The 27,591-nt window shown below is 52.0% G+C and overlaps 1 protein-coding gene across 7 annotated transcripts in view; it reads left to right on the forward strand.

Moving 5' to 3' along the window:
• Positions 1-27,591, forward strand: part of LOC119437131 (formin-binding protein 1-like) — a 260,696-nt gene that overhangs the window by 121,893 nt on the left and 111,212 nt on the right. For 3 of the 7 annotated variants that reach the window (XM_037704187.2, XM_037704188.2, XM_037704189.2), the window contains exon 1: positions 26,295-26,649. The exons of the other annotated variants lie outside the window; for them this stretch is intronic. In XM_037704187.2, coding sequence (XP_037560115.1) covers positions 26,428-26,649 — 222 coding nt within the window. In that variant the 5' untranslated portion in view covers positions 26,295-26,427. Of the gene's footprint in view, positions 1-26,294; positions 26,650-27,591 lie in introns of those variants that run through there. 7 annotated transcript variants of the gene reach the window in all.

Below are 27,591 nucleotides of genomic sequence, written 5' to 3' on the forward strand. Positions count from 1 at the left end.
GTTCAACTGTATAGGTTGTCGGCCAAAGCGGACGTTGCTTGCACGACGAACCGCAATGCACAGCTAAGCTAATTGATAAATTTCCTCTGCCTATCTTTTTAAATCAGATACTCAAGTAACATTATCATTACGCGAAGCGCTTGTATAGGCTTCAGTTCCGCAATTGCAGCGCGTGCCTGAAAGCAGCGTGTTCAGGAACTAACGAACACAATTTGCCTAAAGCTTTGTATACCTTCGGTTTTATTAATCATTATAGAATGGCTATCCGAGGCTTAAGTTTATTTGCAGGGACGCTAAAGACAAAAATAACAAATAATAATAAAATAGTAAACTAATAATAAAATAACCATAAAAATAACAGCAGCTCGCTGTGACGTCATAGATTATGACGACGTCTGCTCTGGCATAATTAAGTTCTTATCGGTAAAGATGGTCTACATTGCATGTTAAAAGACCGAAAGGCTGAACTTGGCATGTTTCAAAAAGTTTCACTGAGCCACCACAAGTGGATCTTCATTTCATCTGCTCGTAATCAATCGATTACCGCGAGACCGACGAAAATAGGGTTTCGAAAGAATACTCCATCGGTCTTAAATTGATTCTCTGTTCTTCTTTAGTGTCTCTTTAAAGCACCAAACCGCGCAGTGCATGTCGGCTCCGATAGCGTGCATCTCCGGCGTGTAATGCACGCGCTGGCACATATAGTCGAACATACGACGGAAATGCGTGTGGCTGTCCCTTATCGGCTGCAGGAAACCCGAGAAACCGGCGCACTACATCTATCTGGGATATGTTTAGTTCCCTTTTGATGGCGTGTTTGTTACCTCCGTCGCACGACGGAGCTGTACACTCTTGTTGATGGCGGCGATATACGTGTCACCGAAGTTGTTTAACTAGCATCTCGCTGACGGCTCACTGCGGCCGACCTTCGGGCTTTGGCGTATGCGCAGATAGGTCCTGCTGCATACGAGCTACTATGGGACGCGGAAGCGTAAACACCTCCCGCAGATGCAGACCTCGGATTGCGCACTGCACTTTGCGCGCGGTCGCAAAGTCCAACTGCATAGACGCGTTTGCGACTGCTCGGCGCTGGCGTTTACATAAACCGCGCGTATCGTGAAAGCAGCTCGTGTGAACCGCCACGTTTGTTATCGAGGTCTCGAGAAGTGTGTGATAAACATCATAACCGCTGAAAGTGGCCAAAAAAGGGGAGAAAAAAAATACTAATAAAGGTATTTACGCTTCGCGTGTTCGAAGCCGTGGGAAATGAGTTACTTCGATGCAGGAGAGAAAAAAGGCGAGAAGCTCTTGCCGGAAGTGGGAAAAGCGATCCCGCAGGTCTAGAATGCAGCTTATCTAAGCCTGCGGTGTGACCGCTGACTAACCGTTGAAACGCGTAATCGTCGCACGCTATGCATGAGACTGTATAAGCGAGGGGGGAGTGTACCGAACCAACGAAACGTTGCTGCTTCACTGCGTGCCGTGCGTCGTTTTTCCCTTTTCCGCGTACGTGCTCATTTTTGCTGTTGTTTGGTCCGTCGGCTTTGTTTATTCTGTACTACGTTGCTCACGGACTGGCTTCGTGCTTTCGCGTGTTTTTTTTTTGCCATTCGATCTCTGCCGTCGCTTAGTCAGACACGCGGCGTGAGTCAGCGGCACACCGGCCCTCTCAGCCTAATTCTCCTCTTCGGAATCCGAATGCCAGACGGACGACGCTCAGAGCCGCGTGATGCGTTCGATTGGCCGTCCACCCCCCTCTCCGTCCAGTCATCGATCCCGCTCTCAAGCGGACCCTCCGCCCTGATTGTAGGTGACGCGTTCTGAGGACGTTGGCAGCTGGTCAGCGTCACCGCTTCTCTCTCTCTCTTTCCACCGCATGACGTCACGCGAGCCTCCCCAGCGGTACGCTGGGACCACGCCAAACGGGGCTTCCCCACGGGCGACACCAAGTGGGGGCGAAGGGGGGTGGGGGTTGTTCGTTGTTGCTACCACCAGAGCACTGTAGGATGCGCGGGCGCGTGGGTCCGCGAGCGGCCGCGGTGTTTTTCGGACCGCGTCGGTCGACACACGCGAGCTCACGAGTTCGCTCACTTGCTCTCAGTGATGCTTTATGTCGTGAGGCGCGTGAGTGAACGTGAATGAAGTATGAGTGAGCGAGTGTGATCTTCGCCCCCTAATTATGCCGAGGTGTGGTGGGCCTGGCAGCCCGGACAAGCCACCATTTCGTGTCGCCGCTGCCGGGGTGTACCGAGTTCGGATGGTCATAACGCCCCGAAATAACGCCTTAGCTGTATTTATGGTGTGCTGTTTACTTGCAGCGTGAGTAACTTGAAGGTCCATGTGACGAAGCTTTTTTTTTTTTTCCTCGCCTACAAAGCGGCTGTATTCACCCGTGTTGGCCTAAGAGGGGAAGGTGAAACCTGGCCGCTGTTTTACGTGGCTTTGTGGAATTGCGTGTATTATACGATGGAGAGATACAAGGCCGAACCAAATGGCTCTTTTTCGTGGCCGGAATGATAAGATTCCATTCCGAATCCGTTCCAAACCACTTCCTTTTGACTCCTCTTCATTGGCACCGAGCATTGCACCAGGAGAGGAGAGTTTGTTTGGCGATCGATAAGAAGAAAAAGCGAAGTAAAAAAAAAAAAAACGCATTATTCCACTCAGCTGACTTCGTTTGCGCGCACATTTATTTATTTTTTTTTTTTTTTTAAATGTACACGTGCCTAAAATCGCGGCCTTGGTGTACCGAGGCGTTTATGTGCAGTTGCACTTCCATCGCAGCGATACCAACGTTCGCTTGGTTTTTTTTATTATTATTATTATTAATTTATTTTTTGCGTGGTCTATGCGAGTGTACTTCATGCGCCTTATTGGATTCTGTGGAGTCTAAAACGACGTGCTGCGCATATGCCTCGCCTATAGTGAGGTTTGACGCCTGTCATCCTTCTGTACGCGACTCTGCCTAGTGGCGGTGGGTGGGCGAGCAGCCGTTGCGAGGCAGTTGCTCGCCGCCCGACTCGGGGTGCACGACCGCGAGATGCGCATTCCCCCGCGGCCGGCAGTCTTGGGCTCGGCGGCGGCGCGCTTTCAAAACAAACAGCGAGTGCGCGCCGCCGCCGCAGCGCCAGATTTACGGTAACGGCAGATCGAAACAGTCTTCCCGCTACATCTTCTCGCTGGGCGCTCAGAACTGGCACATGCTTCAGGAAACGACGCCTGAGAAATATTCCTGCCGCTGCTTTTATTTTTTTTTTTTAATTTTTGCTTTGTTTTGTGTGCCGGATAGGATGCATGTGTGAGGCGAGAAGTGACTGATGCGATGTGATTAGTTTGTCTATACCCTCAACTTTTCATATATTAATTTGGTCTAATTGCGCTAGCCTCATTATAGTGCAGGCGCATTTCGAAACTTTCACGACATGATACGGTGAAGCTGTGCCTCCATTTAGCGAAAGCGCGCCTATTTCGAAGTGGGCGCTATATAGTCACTCCCCAGCGCTATAGTTTTTTAGCGCGATTAATTTGCTCCACATTGATGGTCCAGGATGGCAGCAGCCCCCCCTCTTAAAGTTCGCCTTTTTATGTCGCCCATTATACTTCAAACATTCCGCTTGTGCTGCTTGGGACGTCTCTCAAACAGAGACGCGCGCGCACATGGTTTTCTCCCATGGGGTGGGGGGCACGTTGCTTGCAAATGGCGCACTTCGTCGTCGCTGGTGCGGCTCACTGGTGACACGCGCATGCGTGCGCGTCGTGGGTATACGGCTGAGCGCGCACGCTGCTTTGCGCACGCGTCTCCGATGTTGAGCGATAGGCAATGACGCGCGGAGCGCCGCGCTCCGTCTCTTTCGCCGCCTGCATCTTGCGGGGGCCGCCGCCCTGACAGGTCCTTTTCTCGGCGCGATTCGTCGTCTTCGTTGGCGGCGGCGTCAGTCTGGCAGCGAGCACGTGACCGTAGTGCCTCACTTGGGTGTCACTCAGGCGTAAAGTGTGACTGCTCGCGACCGCGCGCCCCTAACCGTGTGTGTGTGTGTGTGTGTGTGTGCGCGCGCGCGCGCGCGTGTGCATATAGTATGTGTGTAAACGTTGGTCCAAGAAGAGATGGAGAGGCTGCAGCCATCAATCTTGCTAGCGCCTAGACAACACGAAAAGAAAGCGGAGCGCTGTAACTTGCTTCTGGGGGAAAATGCTATGTCCGCCCTTGACGCTTCGCGCTAGTGGCTCTTTCGGGTGTTGGGAGATTTCGGACGGGGGAGTTTTGCCAACCCGGCTCTCCGAAGCGTCCTCTTCCCGGAGGTGCTGGTTGCTTTGGCGAAAACGTCTTTGCGCTCGGGCTCTCTATACTCTGTCAGCGACATTTTGTAACCGGGTGTGCTTTGTGTGGCCTCGAAGAATCCAGGATTTCTTTACGCCCTTTTATTCCTGCAATGTTGAAAATTGCATTCACGGCGTCGACAGCTTATCAGAACCTGCATCTGGGCTTTTGAATATATCCGCCTGCAACCACTTAACCGTTTGGTAGTACTCTGCCAAGGTGGCCATGCAAAGCCGGCATCACTGTTTCAGCATCAGTGGCTGCCGCGGGCTTATTGCGGGCAGCAACACATCGCTGCCCTTCGCCCAACAAGTTCAGCGGGTGGTCATGATACAGTTGTCAATGGCTGATGCATCGTCGCAACTCGTTATTAGCTCGTCTCGGTTAAATTAACACAGTAGAATTTGGTGGAGTTAGCGTCGACCCTTTGTCGCGACTTTGACTGCCGCCTGGTCTATCTCGTATCGAGGCCCACCATATGGAACGGTCGTTTCTGGGCGCGTACATTGCGCGTTTCGGGAAGTACCGTGCGTCCAGCGGAAGTCCGTTTATTCAATCACGCAAATTCGTGTAAATGACGCTGCATTCGGTGTTTGTTTGTTTGTTTGTTTGTTTGTTTGTTTGTTTGATATACGTATGGATACCGCACTCGTGAGCGTTGAGATTAAACTGCAGCCTACGAAGGTTACAGCCGTAAGCGTCCCACATGCTGTTGAATGGCCAGCGAGAACGGCGACTTGCAGCATCACGGGAAGCGGTCCGTACCGGAATCCTTACGTTGCAGATACATGCGAGGCCTTTAGTGGCGAGTCTTGACCGGTATCCCGGTGCTTGATATTCTGATCGCAGAAGCCACGTATATAGCTACTTTGTGTATCCCGTGTACGTTTCACAGTTGGTCTGCTTCCTGTGACGGTCACGTGTACACGGGCCACTTCGATGTGGCAAGGTTTGGTCAGCGCCAGAGATAATATGCCTGCGTGATCGTTCTAGTTTTTCACTTTGCCTCCGAAACACACGCGCGCACGGCGCCACTCTCCCAGTTCGCGTCACGCGTTCTCCGCAGCCCACAAAAAAAAAAAAAAAAAAAAAAAAAGAGCCAAGCGTGGAAGAAAAATCTTGCCGATGCGGTTCGAACCACGGTGGCGCCGGTCAGCAAAGCATCGCTATACTTGTCCGCGGTAAGGGGAACGCACGACTTGCGTGCGATTTTTCTCTTACCCTTTAGGTGCATTAACTTTCCTTTTCAGTCTTATTCCATTCCCAATGGCTTTCGACCGATTGTAGATTGCTTCTCTAAAACTGCGCACAGTGGTACGAAAAAGCATTCCGCATATGCCCTTTGAGTGAGCGTCATTACAGTTACAAAAATATGAGCGTTGGAAAAAAAAAAAGAAAGCTGTATCAGGTTCGAATATAATTCACGTTGGAGTACTAAGGAAAGTCGCCTCATTGTAAGTAAGCCTGTGTACGTGCGTGCGCGCTGGTTCATAAACGGCTCGCAGTGAAAAGTTGCGCTCTTTTCAAACCAGATGGCCTGGATGTCGGGACATGTACACGTCGCGCCATCTTTCGGCGGCGGCCGCTCGCCCCGCCGCAACTGAATGGGGAAAAATAGCGAGTTTTAGAATAGGGGGCCCCAAACGTTATGGGCGACACCACTGCGCATGCGCGAGACGCAAACTGCGTTTGGGTTTTGCGTTAGGCACGCTATTTCACCGATTTAGCGGGAGCCCCAAAGGCTGCCCCAAAAGCTTTGCGTCAACAAACATGGCGGCACCCATCGAAGCGGCGGCTCTCCGAGTACCAAACTGGGCTTGATTCGTGGTAACGCGTGAAGTTCGTAATCTAGAAAAAGTGACTGCGGTTATCGCTTTCTCTCAACTAACGTGTGTAATGAAGATTGATTCATTAGACGCCGCCGATTCCGAATTCGATTATCAATTTTATGGCTCGTAGGCCTAACGTGGATTAGCTTGGCTGGTGAAGGCACGTAAAGTTGGTTACTTTAAATTAAGCACAACAAATCGATTGCTGCTAATAGAATAACCTCTCAGTTGTAATTAAACGCAAAACCACGGAAGTCAACATTACTCTTATCATAAAATGGTATAGTTTATTTTAATATTTGTAGCAGTTTTTCTTTGACACCGTTGTGGCGCTGCAAGCGCAAGACGCTATTCGCAAACGCAAAGCCCTATTCTAAAACTCTACTCTCCTGCATTCCGCAACGCTAACACCCGCAAAGCTCTTTGGGGCCCCTATTCTAAAACTCTCTAATAATATCTCACGAACAGAATTAGTTATCGAAACCCACTCGTCGTTTTACTGGAGATGCACTGAGATATTCCGGTGAAATTCCAGTTGCGCGCGAGAAAGCACGGAGGTTCCAAGGGTATTTGAAAATTTTACAACACAGCCTGTTTCTGTTGTCGGTAAGCTGACGTTGCGGTTGCACTGTGTATTTATGTTGAAGAAACGCGCCGTTCTTTTAATTGAAGGCAAAATTAATCCGGAGTTCCTCCACTGTACCGCCTGTATATATACCTCATAATCACATCGTGGTTTTGGCACGTGAAACCCCATAATTTGATTCTTATTTACCTCTATATATACTGCTCGTAATGCATCACCAGCAAGCCCAAATTGCCACCTTATATTGACTTCAAGTTAGCGCGTTGTCTGTGCGTTCTATTTTCACGCGCACAGATAGCCACAATAGCGCATGTCGGCCGTTAGTTTTAAAGCGCGCGTGCCGTACGTGTGGTGCACGCTTAAAATTGCGACCCGTTATTTATACGACGCTTCAGTGCTGCCGTACAGTCGGTCGTCGTCTCCTTCAGGGCGGCTAAGGCTTAGTGGTATCGTATATATACTCGCGCCACCTGGTCCGCTATTCGCAAAACTTCCCTTACTTACGTAAGTGATATTTGCGATTGCCCATCGCGGCAGGAATCCGCGTCACGAGTATCTCGGGCGCCTGACCGCCGTCCAATGAGGAAGTGCTCTATACGAAAGAGCTTGGTGACTGCGGGCTCTGGTATTTTATTGAGGACTCGATCGTGGCACGCCGCAGCGGCGCGTCGAAGCGACGTTAATTGCGCGATTTATACGCAGCCACGCGTGTCGCGTGCGTGTCGCTATGCGCACGCTTCGTGCCTGTGCGCTCGTCGCACTGTTATAGGAGCTTCTCCGGCCTGTGCGTGGGGGCGGTGCGAGCTGTATGGAAGTCTCCCAAGCCTTCGTGCACAGCGGGAGCGAGCTTGCGCGCGCAATAGGATATGGATGTTTTTCTCGCCGCGCCCGCCGAAGTCCGCGCGCCATGAAATGCGATCTTCATTTGCGCGCTTTCATCCATGCCTGTCACGCGGAGCGCTCGAAGGGCATGCGTCACCGCACGGCGCCACTGCCGCACTATGGCGTATACGTCACCCTCAGCGTAGTCATATGGCTCGTTGCAACTGGCAATGTGTATCTGCAGTATTGCTGCCATTCACGTCAGGTATGACGTGAATGGCAGCATGGCGAAAGCATGGCGAATGCAATGGCGAATGCTGGCCCTAAAGGCAAAGTACGGAACCTAGCTGTGCAGTAAGCGAGAAGGATATAAGGAAACTGACGGGCTTCGAGTCATTGCTTGATTCAAGTCAAGTGTTCGCCTGACCTGTAGACTCGAAATTAGCTTGGTGAATAGTTTTTGCACCGTACGGAAAGCAAGCTATTATATTCCGCAATTGTTCTTTAACCAACGTTTTCTTTCGTATGAATTAGTGTTTTGTTGGCATTCTTTCTAATCTATGGCACCCATTTGAAGATTCGACAATCATTTGAGGTGTACAATGTCCTCGCCGTCGTTTATCAGAGCCACTGTCATTTCATTTTCTCCCGCCGCTCTTCCCCTCGACGTATCACCAGAGGCCCTTCTTCTAATCGAATGCGCCTATATAATTACACTTGGTACTTCCATATCTTCTCTGCAACTAGGTCTGACCGCAGCTGCGTGGCTGTTCAGGGTACTGTAAAGTTTTGTATGTAATTATTGTGCCGCTTTTATTAAATGATCGAAGTTGACGACACTACTCTGTATTTTTTGCAGTGGGCATCTTGCTCTTGTTTGCCATTGCAAAATATCTGTTGTGCTGATGTAATGCTGGGGGGTTTAATAAAGCATTTGCGCAGGCTGAAAGAGGCGGCTGAGCCCCCTCCCCTAGCACCGGGGTGCCCTCTGTTTTACGCGGAGTCTCGCGTTGAAGAAGTCAAGTTGGTTCTACGTGATGTGTTGTGGTCTCGTGTGCTTCATTGCTCACACGCGGCAGGCGTCTAAGAAATGGAGCCAAGGCATACGGTGTGTGCGCGGATTGTGCTCGGTTTAAGGGAGCGACGTTCCTTTGTGCGGCGATCACACAGTTGGCGTGGATATTAGATCTGTCCTGCGTAAAGATAACAGAAGCTGAAGGTTGGGAAATAAGGGGAAGCGATCTGATATAGGAACGATAGGAAAGGAAACCGAGAGGCCTGAGTGTTATCAGTCAAATCATAAGCCAACAAACAGTAACACCAAGGACAGACAGCACAGGGTTAATTATTTGTAGTTCTTAATTCAATTAAAGAAATTATAAATAAATTGTAATGGAGGTGGATAAAAAAAAACAAGCTGCCACAGGTGGGATACGAACCCACGTCTTTGGATTACGCGTATGATGTTCTTACCAATTGAGCTACCGCGGCGCCGTTTTACCATCCACTTTATGGGTATTTATGTCTGTCTGCTATAACTGACCCTGGGAATGGTACGCAATGCCGCCACTCACGGCCAAGGCAGTGCATGTGGAACATCCTATATGTACAACAGGCGTCACGTAGTACGTGCACTTTTTGGTTGAAGGCGACTGGTCAATAAACCCACACATGCTGCCTGAAGGCATCACAGCTGCCGGATTCGAGACCCTCGCTATATGTAATGAACGAGAAGAAAGAGAACCGAGGGGCCCGATTGGTAAGAGCATCGCACGCGTAATGCGAATACGTGCGTTCGTATCCCATCTGCGGCCTGTTGTGTTTCATCCGCCTTCATTTCCATTTATTTATCATTTCTTTAATTGAATTAAGAACTACAAATAATTTCCTCTGTGCTGTCCTTGTTGGCTTCTTATGATTTGACTATACGTATATGTGCTATATATATATGTATATAAAACTGACGGTGCTCTGCCAGGGGGGTGAATCTTCCTATACCTCCCATTGGTTCATTTATAGCAGACGCTCAGTCTACGCTAGCGCCAAGGCGCACTTCAGTTAGGCCCTAGCGGACGGACAACGGTACTACGGCGGCGGAAAAAAAAAAAAAAAAAGCGGCACAAATTTTTTTGCTCTCCTTTCGCTATAGCACTTTTTTTTTTTTTCTAGCTTTTTTATGATAACGTTGCTCTGCTCGTTTCTCCTTTTCCTCGTGACTTTCCTATCCCTCCTCGCATGTCTCGCTTCCCCTCCCCTCATGCTTCGCGCAGTTTTTTTTTTTTTTTTTTTTTTTTTAATAGCTGTCCGCGGCGCGATCGTTTCTTTTTTTTTTTTTTTTTGTTTTGCTTTGTTTTTTCTTTGTCGTTGGCGTTATCAGAGCACCGCCGGACCGAAGCGCGCGTTCCTCCTGTCCGGCCGTGCCAGGCGTTACACCGTGCATTCGTGCTTGTGCGCAGTGGGTTCTTTTTGCGTTTTCATGCACACAATCCCGTTCATTATTACGATCACGCAAGCATGTGTCCAAATTATATTTAAAAAATACCACTTACAACACAGCAGTTCTTTGGACTCGCTTTATTGTGTTCGTTTGCGAAAGCCAGAATTGAAGCAGACAGTGCTACACACTATACATAGAATGCAACAAAACGGGGATGGTGTTTCATGTACGCACATGTAAAAAAAAAAAAAAAAGACATTTATTGTAATTGCTCTAATGGCCAATGCGCAGAATAGCTTCATACGGCCTGCTTCTCGCTCGGTCCATAAAATCCACCTCCGTGAAGTGCGCCGAGCATATCCTGCGGTTGTTGACTTTATCTCTGGGCAAACCCATTAGGTCCGTCCTTCCAGCGTACTTTAAGAACGCTTCCATCCTGAAGAACAGTGAAGATCATAAATTATAACATCGCAATTCGAACATACAAACCTGAGCTCGTTTCGCGTCGCGGCAGAGTACTAGTTCTGATATATCAACCTTAATTCTCAGAAACGCATTTTTAAACGATGGCGACCAATTAGCTAGAAATAAGTACGAAGCGCACACCTACACACGTGTTCCTTGCGATACGCACTGGTGGTACTATATTTATAAGGAGCTTTATGTTCGCTTCTTGTTGACATAACGATTTACTGCATCGTTGTGGTGTTTTCAAATCAGCTAGCTGCTGCCTCACCACCGGACAGTCATGTACGACTGCGCACAATTACTATCACGAATAAAATCCGGGAGGTAAACTGCGAAGTGCTCACCTGTTGTGCCTTTAGGGATGCGGTAGAATTTCACGTCGCATGGCTCACTTCGTCTTGATGTGTTCGTACACCATCGAACCATACACGAACAGCGACAGCTACATTGCGGAAAAGCCGACGAACGTGCAACGGTAGGGTACCACATGGACCACACTGCTAGCGAGGAAGGCGAAAACCGCAAAACTGACCGCATAATGCCAGAAAAAAAAAAAAAAAATACTGCCGTATTGGCCGTTATCAGCACGGCCGACGGCGAGCGCGGGCCGCGCCGCCGATAGTTGAAGGCGAGAGAGAAACGGAAAAGTTGAGAGAGGGTTGACAAGAAATAAAAGAAAAAGCGATTTTGGTTTCGCATCTATTTCATGGATGGCGCTGCAATTCGCGCGGACATTTACGCGGACAGAAAACCAGCGGAGTTTCCGAGGCCTGGCTCTGCTCCGGAACACCGTCAGTTGCAGTTCGCTCCTCGAAGAACCAGGACGTGTGTCGAGTGAGCTCCTAAATAGCACTTTGCAATGTGGTGAACGTGGTTTAAATCATATGGATCCGGGACCTTAAAGAGGTGCTCGCGCATTTACCGCTAAATCACCACTGAATGTTTTATTTTTTGCTTCACAGATACTCCGAAAGAAGTCTGCGCAGCATACCGTATGGCTCACTCTCTGTTTACTATACCTGCCAAAAGGGCGCGTTCCCGTCAATGAACTAGTTCTTCACGGTGACAAACAGCCCCCCGCGTGGAGAGAAGCGGGGTCGGCGTGTGTGCGTATTATATATGTAGCTTATATGTTTCAGGACAACGGATTTTTCGTGCTGACACGGCGAGTGTGTGTGCGCGTGTGTTTTCGTGGCACCGCGGCCTTAACCCCTCGTTGACATCCTTCTCCGGCCCGGTAGCTCTTTCCACCAATTCGGCGGCACCTGTGTTTCCAGCAATAAACATGCTCCCCCCCTACCCGGTCGCGTGGACGTAGCCACGAGGCTGTCGTCCCACAAGCGTGTGCACTGTCTCCCATTTCGAGGCGCCGTGCCAGCCTCGCTGTTCCATGTCGCACTGGTGAAAGGGGGGTGAGTGAGTTTGACGCACAAGAGCGCGTTCCGGCGACCCTGTGCTCCAGTTTCGAAACTTAGACGGACCCCGTTTCTAGACCTGTTGTTTGTAAGCTGACGGCTGCGCGGGTGCACTGTCCCGCTCGCGGCGCTGTTTTTTCTTCTATGCGACCGGCACCGCGCCCGCTGCTGCTAGCCTCCAGATGGCCGTGTCCATTTTGTACTGACTTTTTCCTTGCCTTGCATACTATTCCTTTGTCTCGGTATCATAACAGTAGACACATATCCCATCACCAGTTACCAGTTTGTCCAGGAAATCCGACATTTTGCAACATGTGCCGAAATAGCTACCGATGTCTCGACTCGCTTCGGCTTTTGTTCAGTTGTGAAAGGATTTTGGATCCACTTTGTTACCTTTTTTTCATTTTCAAGTCGTCGTGGATAATATGGCACCAACTGTCTCACGTGATATTCACACATATGTGGCAATACTTTTGGCTGATATTCGGCGGTCGTCCATGATCATGTGATAGATAGCTTTGACATTTGCAGGTACATTTACTCGGTTTCTCACTTTCAACACTGAAATGGCCAGTTTTATAATTGGCAACTCAACGTTTAACGGCATATGAAGGACCATTGTCGCCTTAACTTTGTGACATTTCATCGGGGAATATGCTTCGCACCTACACGCCTTGCTCCTATACTCCTCCTCAGTGCTTTTCTGGGGGTGCGGCCGTGGTCACTTTTGACATGACAAGATAAGCTGAACACATAGGTAGCTGATTTTTGCACCATTTAATGTAGACAAATTCGCTAATACACCGTGCAATTTACAGCTAGCTCAATTTTTTTCTTAGTAAGGACCAATGCTTATCAGCACCCCCTCGCATAACTCATTAAGTCTCGACATTTCGGCAAACATTAAAACTATATACTAGCGAAGTTCTCGCAATCCCCAGATCTTCTCTGATTGTTGTACACATAGTGCAGCGCTGTCTTGAATCGCCGTACGTGCACGGTCATTTTCAAGAACGCTTGAATCGCGAATATACTACGCCCTGAACTTCGCTGGGGAATTCCGCTTTGTCGATCGACAATATATATAGTTGTGATTATTACTATTGTTTTTACATTGTATGCAACGCTAGCCCGTGAGTGATGTTCTCGCCATGTTCTCGCTTTAGTTATTTGCCCTCGGGGGAGGGGGGTGGTCATGTGCGATGCGCACTAACCTGTCTGCAGTAGCTTGCCGCCGCACATTATATCCTCCCCCACTCCGTGCTCCTGCCCCGCCGTTTCTCTTGTCTTTGTCGTACTCTGTTGTTTCTGTAATCGAGCTCAGCTAACAAGCGCCTGTGGTGCGGTGACGGCGGCCAACGCGTGCGATGAAGGCTCGGCGTGAGTCGCCATCTGGAGGTTGTGCCGAGAATCGCGCTTCACTGAGGTGCGCTGTAGAAACGTTCGCCGCGGAGAGGGAGTGCGCTGTTCGCTGTGCGCGTGCCGTTTTGGGAGCGCGTTAGCTGAGCACTTGAGTTTATGTCAAGGCGCCGTCCCAATACCGCACTTGCGGAATTATAAGCACGCGGGAGGAGACGTCATCGTGCTTCCAGCGGGCAGGTGTCCACCGTAGAAAATGAGCGTAGCGTCTCGATTCCCCACCTCCGCCTGCCAACCTCCCGGCGGCCTGTCTTTCGGTCGATCGTCACGCTGTGATCGAAGACTTTCGGCGTTCCGCGCGTCCCGATGGCATTTCGGAAGCTGAGCGCGCGTTGCGTCGGGCGGTCGTCTCAAGGTCGCCGCGTCCTCTGACTGCGCGCGACACTTTCTATAGTTCTCTGGCGGTGCGCGGTGTCAGAGCCGGTCGGAGACAGCACGGCTGCAATCCTATACCGGAGAAAGAAAGCAAGCGACGCGGACAATGACTGAGAGGGAACTTGCGGTGATGGATCAATGGCCCGGCGGCGGTGTCACCCACCGTCGTCGGTGTCGCCAACCGGTGTGCCGTCGCGAGGAACTCGTGTTCGGCGCCGGATCCCGGCTTCCGCGCGCGTGCGCGGTGTCGGTTCTCCTCCGGTCGCTGTGCGCCCGGCGCGGGGGTCCTTCTAGGTGTCACCGTACTTCTACTGTCCCCGTGTCACCTGTTCGCATGTGGATGGTGTTTTTTGCGCGTGGGTTTTGTTAAGTTCGTCATTTGATGATGGGGACAACGCTAGCTGTTGTCATTCAACGGGACGCGCTTGCTCTCCAGAGTTGTTTGTTTTGGCAGATTTCATCGTGATCACATATTTCACTTGGCTGTTATCGAGTTTTTATGACTGATGATATCCGCTGCGCTGATTTCGTAACCAATGGTACAGGGAACGCTGTGCACTGCCGTACACATTGTTCGCTTTGTTTCGATTCGGGTGGTGAACGTTCTGAAACAGTGGCGGCCCGCTGTGGCCTCGATATGTGCCTATCAAGCTGTCTAGCTCCGTAACGTCGCTAATGCTATGGGACGTTTGCGTCTTCTGGCGACCAAGTGTCACGTGCGGACGCATCTTGGCCGTCACGACTGCCCACCTGTTACTCACGATTTCACTTCTTATGGGGAAGTTTCGCGTGCACTGACTGGCGAAGACGTCTCACCGTTGAGATGGATGGTGCGTCTTCAGTGGGGCTTACAGTTGAAGGGGCTGCGTTACGAAAATAAAACGGCGCACAAGCAACAACGGGGGCCAAAGAAAGATCAAATGTGACACCACGGCGCGGCAGTGCGCCATGGACGGGTCGTGTTTCTTTGGCCCCCGTTGTTGCTTGTGCGCTGTTTTATTTTCGTAATGTTGCACCAACATGCCTAGGTTTTCTGTATTCTGAAGGAGTTGGCGTTTTGCTTGAGCTAGGGCCCCTAATCGCCATAATGTAGCGTTTGGACCATGGTACGTTTGAAACTCGGTTACGCTGTGGCCACACGTTTCCCATTGATGTAATCGCGTGATGAAGCGCTTCGATTTCTTTTTTTTTTTTTTCATTTGACTTCTGCTGGAGGTTCATTATTGGTGGTTTTCAATTACACATCCGTGGGTTGAACCAGAAACCTTCTTCTCGCGCCTAATAGAGTTCTTGAACACGACCAATCCCCATCACTATGTTATAGCACTGCTTCCTTAACGGTGCTGGGAGAAAAAAAAAAAAGTAAAGGCTAAGGACTTTTCTTCACTTGGATTGCATCAAAATTGTAACATGAATGAAGAAAACGTGTAGATTGCGTTGTGTACATGTGCGCTCTTTGTGGCTAGAACGACGCTTGGGATGTTCTCTTCAAGAAAGAGGGTCCTGGCGAAACACGTGACATCTTAGCACAAGCGTTCCGCCTGCAGCAGTAATGGACGCAACTTGCACACGTGTCATGTGCGGAGGAAGGCGAAACCATCGCTACGTGTTGGCATACAGCGCATGCACATTGTAAAGCGGCTTTCGACATGGATCCCTTCCTTTCTGTCTTGTCTCTTTCTTCGTGAAGTGGCAGATGCGTTTGTTTCGGTAGGAGGTTGAAAGAGCGGCGAGATGCGATTGACGAACGTACGTCAGTGTAATGCGTTTACTATCTCGCTCTTGCGACGTCTTTACGGTGATAAAGGCACAAAAGGCCCTCTTTGTGTGCCCATAGGTTCGTCCGTCCACCTGAGATACAAAGAAAGTCGTTGCACGGCGCAGTGCGTGCAGAGCCGTATCCAAAGATGCGAAAGCTAGTTCGTAAGCCGCCCATTGTCCGCGGCCTGTCCTCTCTCCGTGCTCTTGAGCGACGGAAGAAGCGGGCAGTTCTGACGCAGCAGGCCGGAAAACTCATTAATGCGGAGAACGGAGTCATCTCTGTCCCCCTGCGTTTCGACAAAAGCGTGTCTCAAATGGACGCCCGTGTCCTGCAAAGCGCATCGGACAAGAACGGCAGGTCCTCTCGACGTGTTATACACATCCTGCGCATGCTTGATGGCCGGTGTCGTTGCAAGACATTATAATGCTGTTCAATGAAGATTGTATGGCGCTATCGTGAGCAAGTTGACGTATACTTTTACTTCGTCGCCTCTCCACGTTGATGTTACCGTCACCCGAAGTGAGCGCGTAATTTACAGTCTGCTCACAGAGATATCTTCTAGATGTTCGTTTGTTTTCTTTGTTTGTTTTTCTGTTTTTTTTTTTTTTTTTTTCCATAAAGGGGTCCTGAACCACCCCTCGTGCGTGGTGCGGATATAGCATACGCTGCTGTGAGCATCCTAGCCAGATTTTGCAGTCGTGCGCGCGCCGATGTGGAGCTCGTAAGCAGAGCGGCATGTTACCTTTTTCTCAAATGCTCTTTTCAACAGAAGCCTCGCTTTCCTGGATGCTTTATTTCGTAATATAGCAGGTTCCCATACGCGACTGCTGTCATCATCTAGCTGTCATCAATCTAGAAGGGTGTTTGGATCAGTGCGCTTCTTCTTACAGTTACTTTGTATATTTATTGACGCAGTTTGATAAACAGGCTGAAGTAAGCGAAAAACTTCTTTCGAATTTCGATAAGAATTACGTACTTCCGGAAGAAGCCGGCTATCGTCCGCTCACGCTCACCCGTGTTGGCTGTGTAGGAATTAAACTTTGGGCACCCTGCTTATCGGTGTCGTAGGCGTCGGGTCTCGCTAATCAACTCAACTAGCCTCGAACCACGTGCGCGAAGCTCTCGTAGGTGGACCGGGCGTTGGGGCGGAGGCGTAAACGAGAGCGGCCTGCATGGTGCAGCCACCTGGTGGCGCAAAGATCAAACAGACAAAAAAACGGCAAATATTGCAGTAACCAAGTGTATTCTACTTCGCTGCTGGTGTATATTTTCGGCAGCAACACGATTACGCCACTGCCGAAGATGTACACCAGCAGCGAAGTAGAATAGTGCAATATTAGCTGTCTTTGTCTGTTTGATCTCTGCACCACCAGGTGGCTTCGCCATGCAGGCCGCTCTCGTTTATGCCTCCGTCCCCAACGCCCGGTCCGCCTGCGTTTACCCGATTGCCTGGTGCACTTCTGCTGAACGCCTTGAAGTAATTTTTGCGGCAAATACTTCTGAAATAGTCTATTTTAGCTTCAAATTAATCTCTCGACTTCGATAAAAAGTGGTTCAGGATCCCTTTAAAGTGGGTATGGGGGCCTTAGTTTATTACGCTATAGTTCCATCGCACATGGATTTGTCTTCATATGCCAAATATTCTTCCATTATCGGCTGTTAATTTGGTTGTGGTATTCTGATCCGCAAACAGAAATATAGGGGAGCTATCACTGATTTCGGCGCCAACGGCTGCTGGTAGCAAATTTTCATCATCGTTCCATGCATCATCTTTCAGTTGCCGAGTAATGCTGATAGCGTGTAAGGGTGGTAGTTGTGTTTGCGCTTGCATTTAAGTCGAAAATGGTAAATTACGTGCAATTCATGCATCGTTTAACACACACGCGCACGCACGCACACACGCACGCACACACACACACACACACACACACACAAATATATATATATATATATATATATATATATATATATATATATATATATATATATATATATATATATATATATATCGATTCCGACCGGCGGTGGTCGCATTCCGATATGTGGCCGGAATGCAAAAACGATCGTGTACCACGCGCATCGGGTGCACGTTAATGAACCCCGTGTGGTAGAAATTAATCTGGACGCCCTCCCCTCCCGCAAGCACAGCGTGCCTCATAACCACATAGTTGTTTTGATACGGAAAACCCCAGAGTTTAATTTTGTTTGCAAGAGTGGCGTTCGGTACGACTGTTGGCCAGCCGCTGATGTCGAACATTTCAGTTAAAAATAGCCACATAAGGAACTAAATGCATAAGGATCTACCGACGTTTCTTGTAAGAATCCGCCAAAGCGCGTTCAGGCACGCGTCCGATTGCTTGGCAAGACGGTGAATAGGGCTCGTAGGAAATAATTGGATTGTGGTTGGTTTCGATTGTGGCGCACGGCAAGCTTTCGACGACACAGCCACGGCACCAGACTGACTGGCGGGCGCGTGGTTGGTTTGGGAAGCCTCGTCGGGGTAGCCACGTTACCGCGATCCTCGCGAGTTTGTTTCAATAATAATACCATTTTCCGTGATGGCCTCCTGCTTCACGTCTGAAGCCGAGCTGCCTTTGGCATGCGCTTTGACTGATGAGCTGGTCTCTTTAAAGGGTGCCTCATGTAGGTGAGCTTTTCCTCAGCTTTGTTAAAGACAACATCATGGTGATCATTTTCCCCTTTGAGCCCTTTTGTCCCGGATTCGCTTATACTTGGCTTTATAATGGTAGCTGGGGCTTTATGCAACGCTCGCAGGCCTGCCTTGGAGGGATTCGCGATCACATCAGTCTTGTTCAAACATCGGTTGTCAGAGGAGTCCGGCAAAATCGAGGCATGCAACGAAAATGACAGCCCGCTCGCTCGCTCATCGTTCGGTCGGTGTGTTCATCGCGCCTCGTACGCCGTTATATGCGAGTCATTTCGTTGTGCCTTTCAGCTTTCTGGACCGCGTAACGGCTGTCGCATCTATGGCTGTTCACTAATGGTCCCGCCGCCGAAGGCGAACCCTGCGTTCGGCGATGTGGACTAGCGTGATTGAACGCGTACGCACAACCTCCGGTATTCTGCCTCCGGGGCCGCGGCGCATCTGTTCTTTGCGAGCGTGTGCCGCGGCATGTGCGCGCAGTTCGGAAGAACGAAGGGGGGGTCTCTCCCTTTGAACGTCGGCGGCGCCACGGTGGCCCCGCGGCGGATGTATGTATACACAAACCTCGTGGGTTCCCCGCGTGTGTATCTGCTTCGTGTCCCCCCTCCCAGCCGTCGGTTGATCGTTTCCGAGTGCCCTCTCCGGTGGCTGCCCTCGTTCACCCCCCACCGCCCGCTCTTCCTTCGCCGATTCGGTCAGCCACCTCGGCGCTGCTCCTTCCGAGATTCGTTACGGGCCTCCTAATTGGAGGCACGCGTGCACGCGCGCTGCGTCGTGGCTGCGGCCGGCTCTCTGGCACCGCACGCTCCCAACACACGCCGCCGGTCCTCTCTCTCTCTCGCGTGGCGCTTCCGCCAATGCGCGACGTGTGCACTGCCTGGTCCGGCAGCGTTCTTCGCGTGCACATATATGTGGTGTTTGCGAGCTAAGTAAGAAAGAAAAAAAATGCGTGTTTCGGGATGTTATCCATCTCGTTTCCAGGACGGTCGTTCTCGCCGCGCCTGCGTGTGCGTACTCGTGCAGAACACACACACACCCGACGTCTCCGGGCAAACTAGTGGCCCCTTGATCACCTGTTGGGCTTTTTGCTGCGGTCTGGCCAGGGCGGTATGTGGGGGTGTCGCCGTGTGTACATATGAGAACTACACGACGTGCACACGTCGCGCAGGAACCACAAAGCGCCTCAGTGCATTTTCCCCTTAATTTTTGTCTTTGTGTGAACTGTTCTCTTTACATGTTGATCTGAGTACAGTATGCGGAGCGGGTGCGGCACTGCTGTGCGTGCGCAAGCGATTCGGAACCGGTCGTGCATGTTAGGAGTATACAGCGTCACTCCAGTTCCCATTGTGCTGCAACTTTATGTAATGCTGTAACTCTAATGTAACGCTGAGTCGCTTTTGTGACTGCGAATGCTTCCACCGTTTTAAAGCCACGGACAACGCGGGAGCCCTTAATTTCAAAAGCACTGTCCTTGTGGCGCTTTTGGGCGCTCTAGATCGCAAGTAGCTGCCCTCTTCACACACCGGTTTTTCGTCCGCGTTGGGAACTGGAGTTCTCGGGCATTTGGTCATTTAAGGAAGACGAACTGTTCCGGTGCCCACGTCTCTGGCATATGCAGTGGTCGTCCGTTGGTGTTTTGCACGACTCCCGCATTCCGGTCTGTCCGTTCGCGTGATCTCTCGATGTCACAGAGCACCGTTTGTGGTGCAAGTTTTCTGCGCGGTAAGGCTTTAAGAGTACGCCGTCCAGAGAAATACTGTTTCATTCGAGGCTGCGCACTTTAGGGGAGTCGTGTCCCATCCGTCCTCCACTGGTGGCCGCCTGCTTCACGTAGGCTGCGTGGTGCACATTTCTGCCGCTGGGTTTATCGTTGTTCGTGCCGTGTAGGGCGGAGAGACGCATAAAGGAGGCAGCCTCTTCTACGTCTCTCGTGACGGCGTCGATTGCTCTTTTCTCTATCTCACGGTATCGAAGCCACCATCGGGAGGATTAGCCCAGAATCGCGCCTCGCCGACTCATTATGCATATCATAAGAACAATGGCTTCGCTGTCGAGTTTCCCTCTCTCGCGGTCTCTTATCTCACTCGGCGCAGCGCGCTCATGCGAAAAGGAAATGAATCGTCGCCGTTTTGTATTACTGTGTAGCATTATCGCCCTTGTTGCCTCTTGAAATTTCCTTGAAGTTAGCATAATGCGCCCGAAAACGTTATAAATCAAGCCCTATACTCCTTTTGCCGAAGTTCCGCGTCGAAGGTTGATGGGGCGTCATGGTCGCATGCAGTTATAGCGACCTGTTTCTTAATTCGAGGCGCCCTCCCCCCAAATGTTTGCCATAATAAACACAGTGGTCTGTAAGTGACTTGGCTTCGGGGAGGAGCGAGAACGAGCTCTTCAATATGTCTACGCCCGTGAGTCAAGCATGCCCAATGTCACAGAGGGTTGCTGCGAACGAAGGTGAAAAAAGAACCCGTTGACGGCCGCCGCCTCTGCGACAAAGTGACGTTATGACGATGGTGCGGCGGCGGCGCTATATCGTCGATTTCCAGGTAGGCAAGATAGCTCGCGGCTAAAACAAACTATACTGGCGGGCATTTTATTGGGACTCGTTTGGTAAACACGGATGCAAGTTGTCAAAAGTTACTTCGCTAAGTTTTTTTTTTTCTCCAAGCGGCGAAGGAGCGGGAGTGTCAGGGCGTTCGGCTGCTTTTTCTGCTTGCAGTATGCGTCTTTGCGGTCGATTACTTACGAAGTTACAGCTTTTCCATGAACAAGCTAAGTGCTACTTACACACAAATGTGGCGCTGCGATACGTAGTTTAGAAAAAAAAAATCCTGTGGCGGAAGTGTAAAGAGCCGACTGATCATAGAGGAAGGAAATAATCTAAGCAGGAGCATTCCCTCACGCAGCCAGCCTTCGCAAGCAAACCCCTTCGCCTTTTCTCTCTCGAAAAGTCGGCACGACACGTGACCCGGCTCTTGGTTCCCGATAGGTTTTCAATCGACGCCCAATTGTTCGGGTGCTTTGCCAACCGCTCGCTCCGTGCACATTTTCTTCCGAAGTACTTTTGCACCTTCGGTCGCTTATATTGCAACGTACGCGTTTATCGTCTTCGTTGCAGCGTGCAAGTGCGGCAGCGCGGCTTTAGCGCGGGGGCGTAATACACAAGAGAACTTTAGCGTTGCGTGACGCTGGTTTACAGTGTCGCCTACTTTCCGCTCAATGCGACAATAGCCTGAACAAACTAGTTGCGCTTTCTGTGTTGACGCTTACGACCCGTGCGAGCGATCCGTATGTAGCGCACGTAGTCTGAACGCGGCATTACCGTGATACGTGACACGTTAGGTTCCGCTGACTGTCGCGCAGGTTACCGTGATTGCGTAACAACATGGCAGCGCCTAGAAGAGCTTGGGACCGCCCGCTACGATCCGAATTCACACTTGGTACGTGCGGTGGACGTTTCGGGAGGGCAAGACATAAATGGTGTAATCAGGCAACGCTTAGTCCCATCTCGCGCTGAGGACTACGTGCTAGCCATGCTTCATCGTCAATAGTCGCTTGGATTTGACGGCGTCGAGCCGGGAAAGTGTTATTTTCCGCCTGAAGATGGCCCCACAGGATTAACGTTCGGGATGCGGTGGCGATGGGGGAATGCTCTGAAAGCTTAATTCCTGTTCTACGCTTAAGCGCGGTACGCTAAAACGTTGGTCTCTCGGCGTGTCAGTCGCTCTTCCGCGGAGACGTTACGCATGTGCAGGGGGGTCTATAAGTTATCGCACTTACTTGTTACGTATCATTCAGAGATGAAACTCTCAACTATCAAACAGCGACATGATCACGTGTTGGACCGACATTTATTGGCTTCGATCTTGTTGCGTAATGCTCCATGCTCCCTACTAGTGATTAATTTCTTCCATGGGGTGGGTACCCCTGATTCCCTGCTTTTTCAACTTTTGTTTTTAAGGTTAGCGCACAAGTAGTATTTATGTTGTGTGTCTCTCTCTCTCTCTCTGAAAGAAGGCAATAAATGGTATACGTCCAGTAGTGTAATTTGCGTGGTTTGCACAAGCTCGTGCGCGCATGTCGCGCTCCTATAGGGGACGGTTGTCTATGCACCTAAAGTGTCGGCAGCGTCGATCGCCGCCTCTTACTGATGCCACCGGCCTGCTTATAAATTTGGAATGATAGATTCGTCCCAATACATAATTGTGTCTTCCTTTCTTTTGCACAATTTATATACATATGCGCAATATAACTTAGGCTGAACCACGGCCGGACTGGAGAGGCGCGCAGACGCGCGCCTCTCCAGTCCGGCCGTGGCTGAACACAGGAAAAAGTGGAATCCACAGGCACAAGCGCAGGTGTTTGCGGCTTGTCTGTGTAGCTGTCTTTTTTCTATTGTCCTGTCTACTTTTGGGAAGCGAATACAAAAACTAACACTTGATAACTGGTTCCGCTTCTTGTCCGTGCTAAACATATTAGTGGGTGAGGTGTCAAATCAGAGAAAATGCGGCATTGCCAATTTTTACCGCCGTATACGTTCGGCAATCTGAACTATTCTGTCGGCCAGTCGAGGGTATTAGCCGAGTGTCGCCCAGGTACAGCCATTATGAAAACCTTCGACGCCCCAGTTTGGTGCTGCTCTTCCTTTTCTTTCCCGTTTTCCTTTATTTTTTCTTTGGTTTTCTGCTTTCTTATACGACCCTTGACACGCATTTGTAGCCGCGGTCTTGCTCTAGAAATTGGGAATAGTGGTGGTCTGAACGGTGTCTGCAGGAGCTTCGCTTTACCACGATGCCTCATCGCCCTTGCCATGGCGCGATCCGATGATTGGTGAGGTGTCAATTTGCAGTGCACTTTGTGCTTCTTTTCGCTTGCGCGAGAGTCGAAATTAGTGTTCGCCCACTTTGAATTTGCTGTTTGCTACTTGATTTATTTGATGAAAATTGCTACCACGTTTCGCACGGCGACGTTATGCCAGAAAGCTCGCTTAACGTTTCTGGAAAAGGTCGCGCGCCGAGTGTCAGGTGATTTTGACGTTCCGTTTGTTTAGGCTCTCCGTACGGCCTTTTCACGCGTGCTCACCACGATTTGCGTCGTCCGTGCTGCTGAAACTGAAAGTTTTTGTTCAGCAAAAGGCGGAACTTAGATGTAATGCGGAAAAGGGAGAAAGTGTTATGAGGGAGAGAGAAAAAAAAAAGGTGGGCAGGGGTAGGGTTGCCGAGTTCGAGGAAGTGCCGCCGATAAAGAGAGTCTGGGTGCCAAGTTCGGCGCCGCAGCGCGAGCTATACAGTGTATATGCGCCGTCCCCATTAGGACTTCAGCACTTAACCCGGGGTGAATGGTCGCCGCATCTGCTGACCACTTCGCATCGCTCAGCGCCCATCAGAGGGAGGGCTCACTTTCTGGCGCGAGCCACCGCAGTCTCTCGCGAACGCCGATGCAAATGAGCCGCGCACAGTGGGAGGCCTCGAACTAGGCCAAGTCCGATAGCGGCGGTTAGTTTTTATACCCCAGAGTTTCACTCGACGTCGTGTTCGCTCGGCCCTTCCTCGGCCCGTTTGGTTCGCGCGCCCCCTATTCGCTTCGCTTTCTCTCGCCCGCGTGCGGTTCTCGGGTTGCGAACAAGAAGGCACACAGCGCCGATGACCCGTCGTCTTACGTGGACGGCTCGTTGCGTGGGGCATGAGGGGCGTTGTGCGCGTGCATCGAACAGCGAAGCGTTCGCCGGGGCCTCCGCCCCTTTTCGGGGTTAGCCGACCTGCGCCCCCCCCCCCCCCCCCTCCTCTGACTAAGCAGTTTAGGCTCACGGAGCGTGGCGCCTGACGACCCGCTTTTGCCGTGCCACGCCGAGGGATGGCGGTGGGGGAGTGTACCACGGCAGCTGCGAAGCGTGCTCCGGCACCGTGGCCGCCGATCTTGCGTTGAGCTGGCTGGCGAGAGGTGGAGAAAAGGGGAGGGAGTGGTGACACGCATGGTGGTGCTCGGTTGCGCGCGGCTGCAGTGAACCATGCCCCCCATGCAGTTGGCCCGTGGAAGCTGAGTCCCGAGAGGGCGACTCTCGAAGGTCCCGAACGCGACATCCGAAGGCCAACTATATAGGTCTCTCGCAAGAGCGTTTTTTTTTTTTTTGCGGACGCATGCATCGCAGGTGATCTCAGCGGAGGTGCCTCCTTGTAGTAGAGAGAGACGCCGCCCTGTGCGTCTTCCCTTCGGTCGCGTCATCTCGCGCCCTGGTCTCTCAGAGTATCCCTTCTTGTCCGAAGCTCATCCCGCCAACATCACGCGCGGCACCAGGGGGGGAAGCGAAGCAGCGTCGGCCTGCACGCACGCGTTTCGTTGGGCCGCCCATCCGTGAACGGCCGGAGTTGTCCGGCCGGTCTCCTCCCGGGCCTCCCTCCTCGAGGCTCTTCCCTCTCGCTCTCTTTTCCTTCCCGTAGCCGGCTCTCGTCTCCGGCGTCGTTTCCTCCTCCTCCGCGGGGCTGCTTCCTCCTCGTCTTCGGCCGCCACAACAACAGCGTCCTTAGCGTACGCGAGCGTGGCCCGCTTGCTGCCAGCGCGCGACCATCTTCAGACCATCGCGTAGACGCCGCGGCGCGCGTTGGTGTGCCTGTTGCGTGTGTGTGCCCGTGTCGTTTCTTCTTTTTTCCGCCGGCCCGATCTCTGTCGACGGCGATCATCGAGGCAGATTTCTAGTTTGGCTCTTCGGTCGTGAGTGCGTTGAACGCGGCACGGACTGCGGACTTCTTTTTTGTGTGTGTGCGGTAGCCGACCACCGCGCGGGCGAAGAGAAGTGACGGATCGACGCGCGGTTGATATCCGTGATCTCCGCGTGGTGTCTCGGTGTGAAAGGACATTCGGGCGACCCTTCTGACGATAGTACAACACTGTACTGTGGGCACCACGTTTGGTTTCGCGACTGGCGACGAAACATCATCGATTGGTGGCCCCCCTCCCTTTGTTTTCGTGCGCCCACCGTGTGTGCCGTCTTCCGTTCCACGCACAATCGCCGGCGGCTGCATGCAGGGATACAGTAGGCCTGTGCGCCGGCCAGGAGGATAAGTGGTGACTTGCGTAGCGACCCAGCGCATCCCGCATCTGCAAGTTGTCTGCTTTACTTCTCCCGCGCGCGGCTGTGCTATATTTGGGCGAAGCGGCTTTTCTTTTTTTCCTTTCCCCGAGTTGTTCGAGAAGGAGCAGCGGGGGAGCCCGGGCATCTAGGCTGCACGAGGCAGCCCCGTGTGGCGCGCATACGTACGATCCGGCCTCTTGTGCATCGCCCTTCGAGTTCGGCGTCCTCGCCCAGCGAAGGAGCAAGAAGCTCGCTTGAATCCGCGGACCCTGGTCCTCGACCCGTCGCTGCCCGCTTTTGTTCGAGAACTGTGCCGGATGGTGGCATAGCCGAGAAGAGCGCTTCGTCGTTTCCGATCTACGCTGTCTACAATCTCCGCTATTATCCCGCGCACCCTCCCCGCTGGCGCTCCCCACCACCCGTGGCTCGCAAGATCTCGAGTGGCACGCGATTCCGGAGTGCCTGGCAGGCCTCAGCGGCATCGTGGACTGCGGTCCTCGACCCACCCGCTCGTGACCCCCCCCCCAGCTGTCTTGGTGCCCATCACTGCCGCCAGCCGAGCTGTGTATGGGCGCGTGTCGTTCTTGAGACTGCGCAGTGCTGCCGCCTGCTCTGGTTACCGGCCATGGTCGCATGAATCGACGGCCGCTGTAGTAGTGTTCGACACCCGTCTGGGAGCGTGGTGTGCGTGCGAGCGCCCGTCTTGCTGACACCAGTCCTCTTGCGTCTGCGCATCTGCGCCTGGGTGGTGTGTTGCGGTGAAGAATTCGGCAGCTTCGATTTGAAATTGTGCTAACGCTGCGAGTGAGCGCCTTTTGTAGTTGACGTTGGTGCATCGTCATCCTATCAACGAGAAGTGTACTGTGCAAGACACCCCGCGGCCGCCTTAAAGCGCCGGATTCGGCATTCCGATAGTCGCGACGTAATTATTCTGCGGTGTTTCGGATGCGCGAAGCGAGCAAACGAAGGTGCAGCCACGCCGGAAACGTTGTCGGAGTGCCTCCTGCGAGCGGATTCTGCGCACTCGTCCTGGAACTGTAGCGGCGCTCGCCGCGGACATTGTACTCGGTCGTGCCGTCCACGCAACACCCCGAGGGAAAACGAGCCGGTGGGGCTCTCCAGCAGCAGCGGCTGCCGTGTTTTCGTGCGCGCGCTCTCCCCGTTCCATAGTGGCTCCGTCTGCTGCCTCCCCGGCCGCCTCCTTCTACACGCTCCGGTCTCGCCGGGGTCCCCTGCGTGGACTGTGCCGCGAGCGGTGTCCCATGTGTTCCTCGTGGAGCGCGGGCGCCGCCGAGCCGGCCCGGGCCAAGTGCCGCCTCGTGCTCAGCTACGTGGGCACGCTGCGGCGCCGACCGCGCGTCCCTTCGGCGTCGCCCCGCTACTGGGCCGAGCAGCATCAGCAGCAACAGCACGATGAGGACGTCCGCATCTATCGACGCCCTTGGGGGACCGCCAACGGCCACCACCACCACCTCCACTGCCGAGTACGTGGCTGCCGCGCGCCTCTTTATTTTTCTCTCTTTCGCGCGGTGCTGCCAATCACTCCCGAAGTGAGCGGCTGGAAAATCGAGTGTATATAGTTAATAGTGACTGGAGCAGCCGAGTTGCCCGTACACACCGTCGTTACGCCAACGGCCACCTTTGTTTCGTATTATGTTGCAGTTAAATAATTATATATACTAGCTCGTGCCCTGGGACGGGTGATGCTTTCTGAGCGTCATCGTTTCCTATGCCACGAGACGTGTGGTTTTGTCGCTACTTCAGGGTTACCGAATAGTCCGCGCTTTTCTTTTTCTTTTTTCTCGCTATCCCCGTAAAAGCGTCGAGGCGTGACCCGCAGTTCCAGCCACCGGTGCTCTCGGAAGGGCGTGTACTATGCGCGGTCGTACGACTGATGCAGGCGCGCGATGCTATATAACGCGCGCCTGCATGCCGGTCCAGGCGACTGTCGCTCTATATCTCCACTTGCTGTTTCTATTATCTCTTTTTTTTTACACTCGAATGCGCGAGAGCGTCACGGTGCGTGGCGCTTCCAAGTGCTACCGTGTCTCGCCTCTGCTGTTGCATTTTGTGTGCCGCAAGCAGTCGCGCGTATGCCACGCCCCGCGTCTTCTCTGATGCCCCCGTTTCGGCGCGGTGCAAAAGGAAGGAAACGTTGTTGCGCTTACATACGTTACGTGCGTCTGCCCGCGTTTCTTGCTGTTTTAGTCTGTCTGCATCTGCGCTGCTTCCTCCCCGCTGCCAGCGAAGGAACGGGGGGCTGATTTTGCTGGCGGCCAACTCGCTCAGTTAGATTGAGGCGCACATTAGCGAATCCCCGTGGTCAGAATTAAACCGCAAACGGCGCGTACCTCATATCCCACTCGTATACAGCTGTGAGACGTAAAATTGTCGATTGACGTATTTTCCGTACAGCTATAGCTGAA

The sequence above is a fragment of the Dermacentor silvarum genome, chromosome 1 (genome assembly GCF_013339745.2).
Source record: "Dermacentor silvarum isolate Dsil-2018 chromosome 1, BIME_Dsil_1.4, whole genome shotgun sequence".
NCBI classification, from domain to species: domain Eukaryota; kingdom Metazoa; phylum Arthropoda; class Arachnida; order Ixodida; family Ixodidae; genus Dermacentor; species Dermacentor silvarum.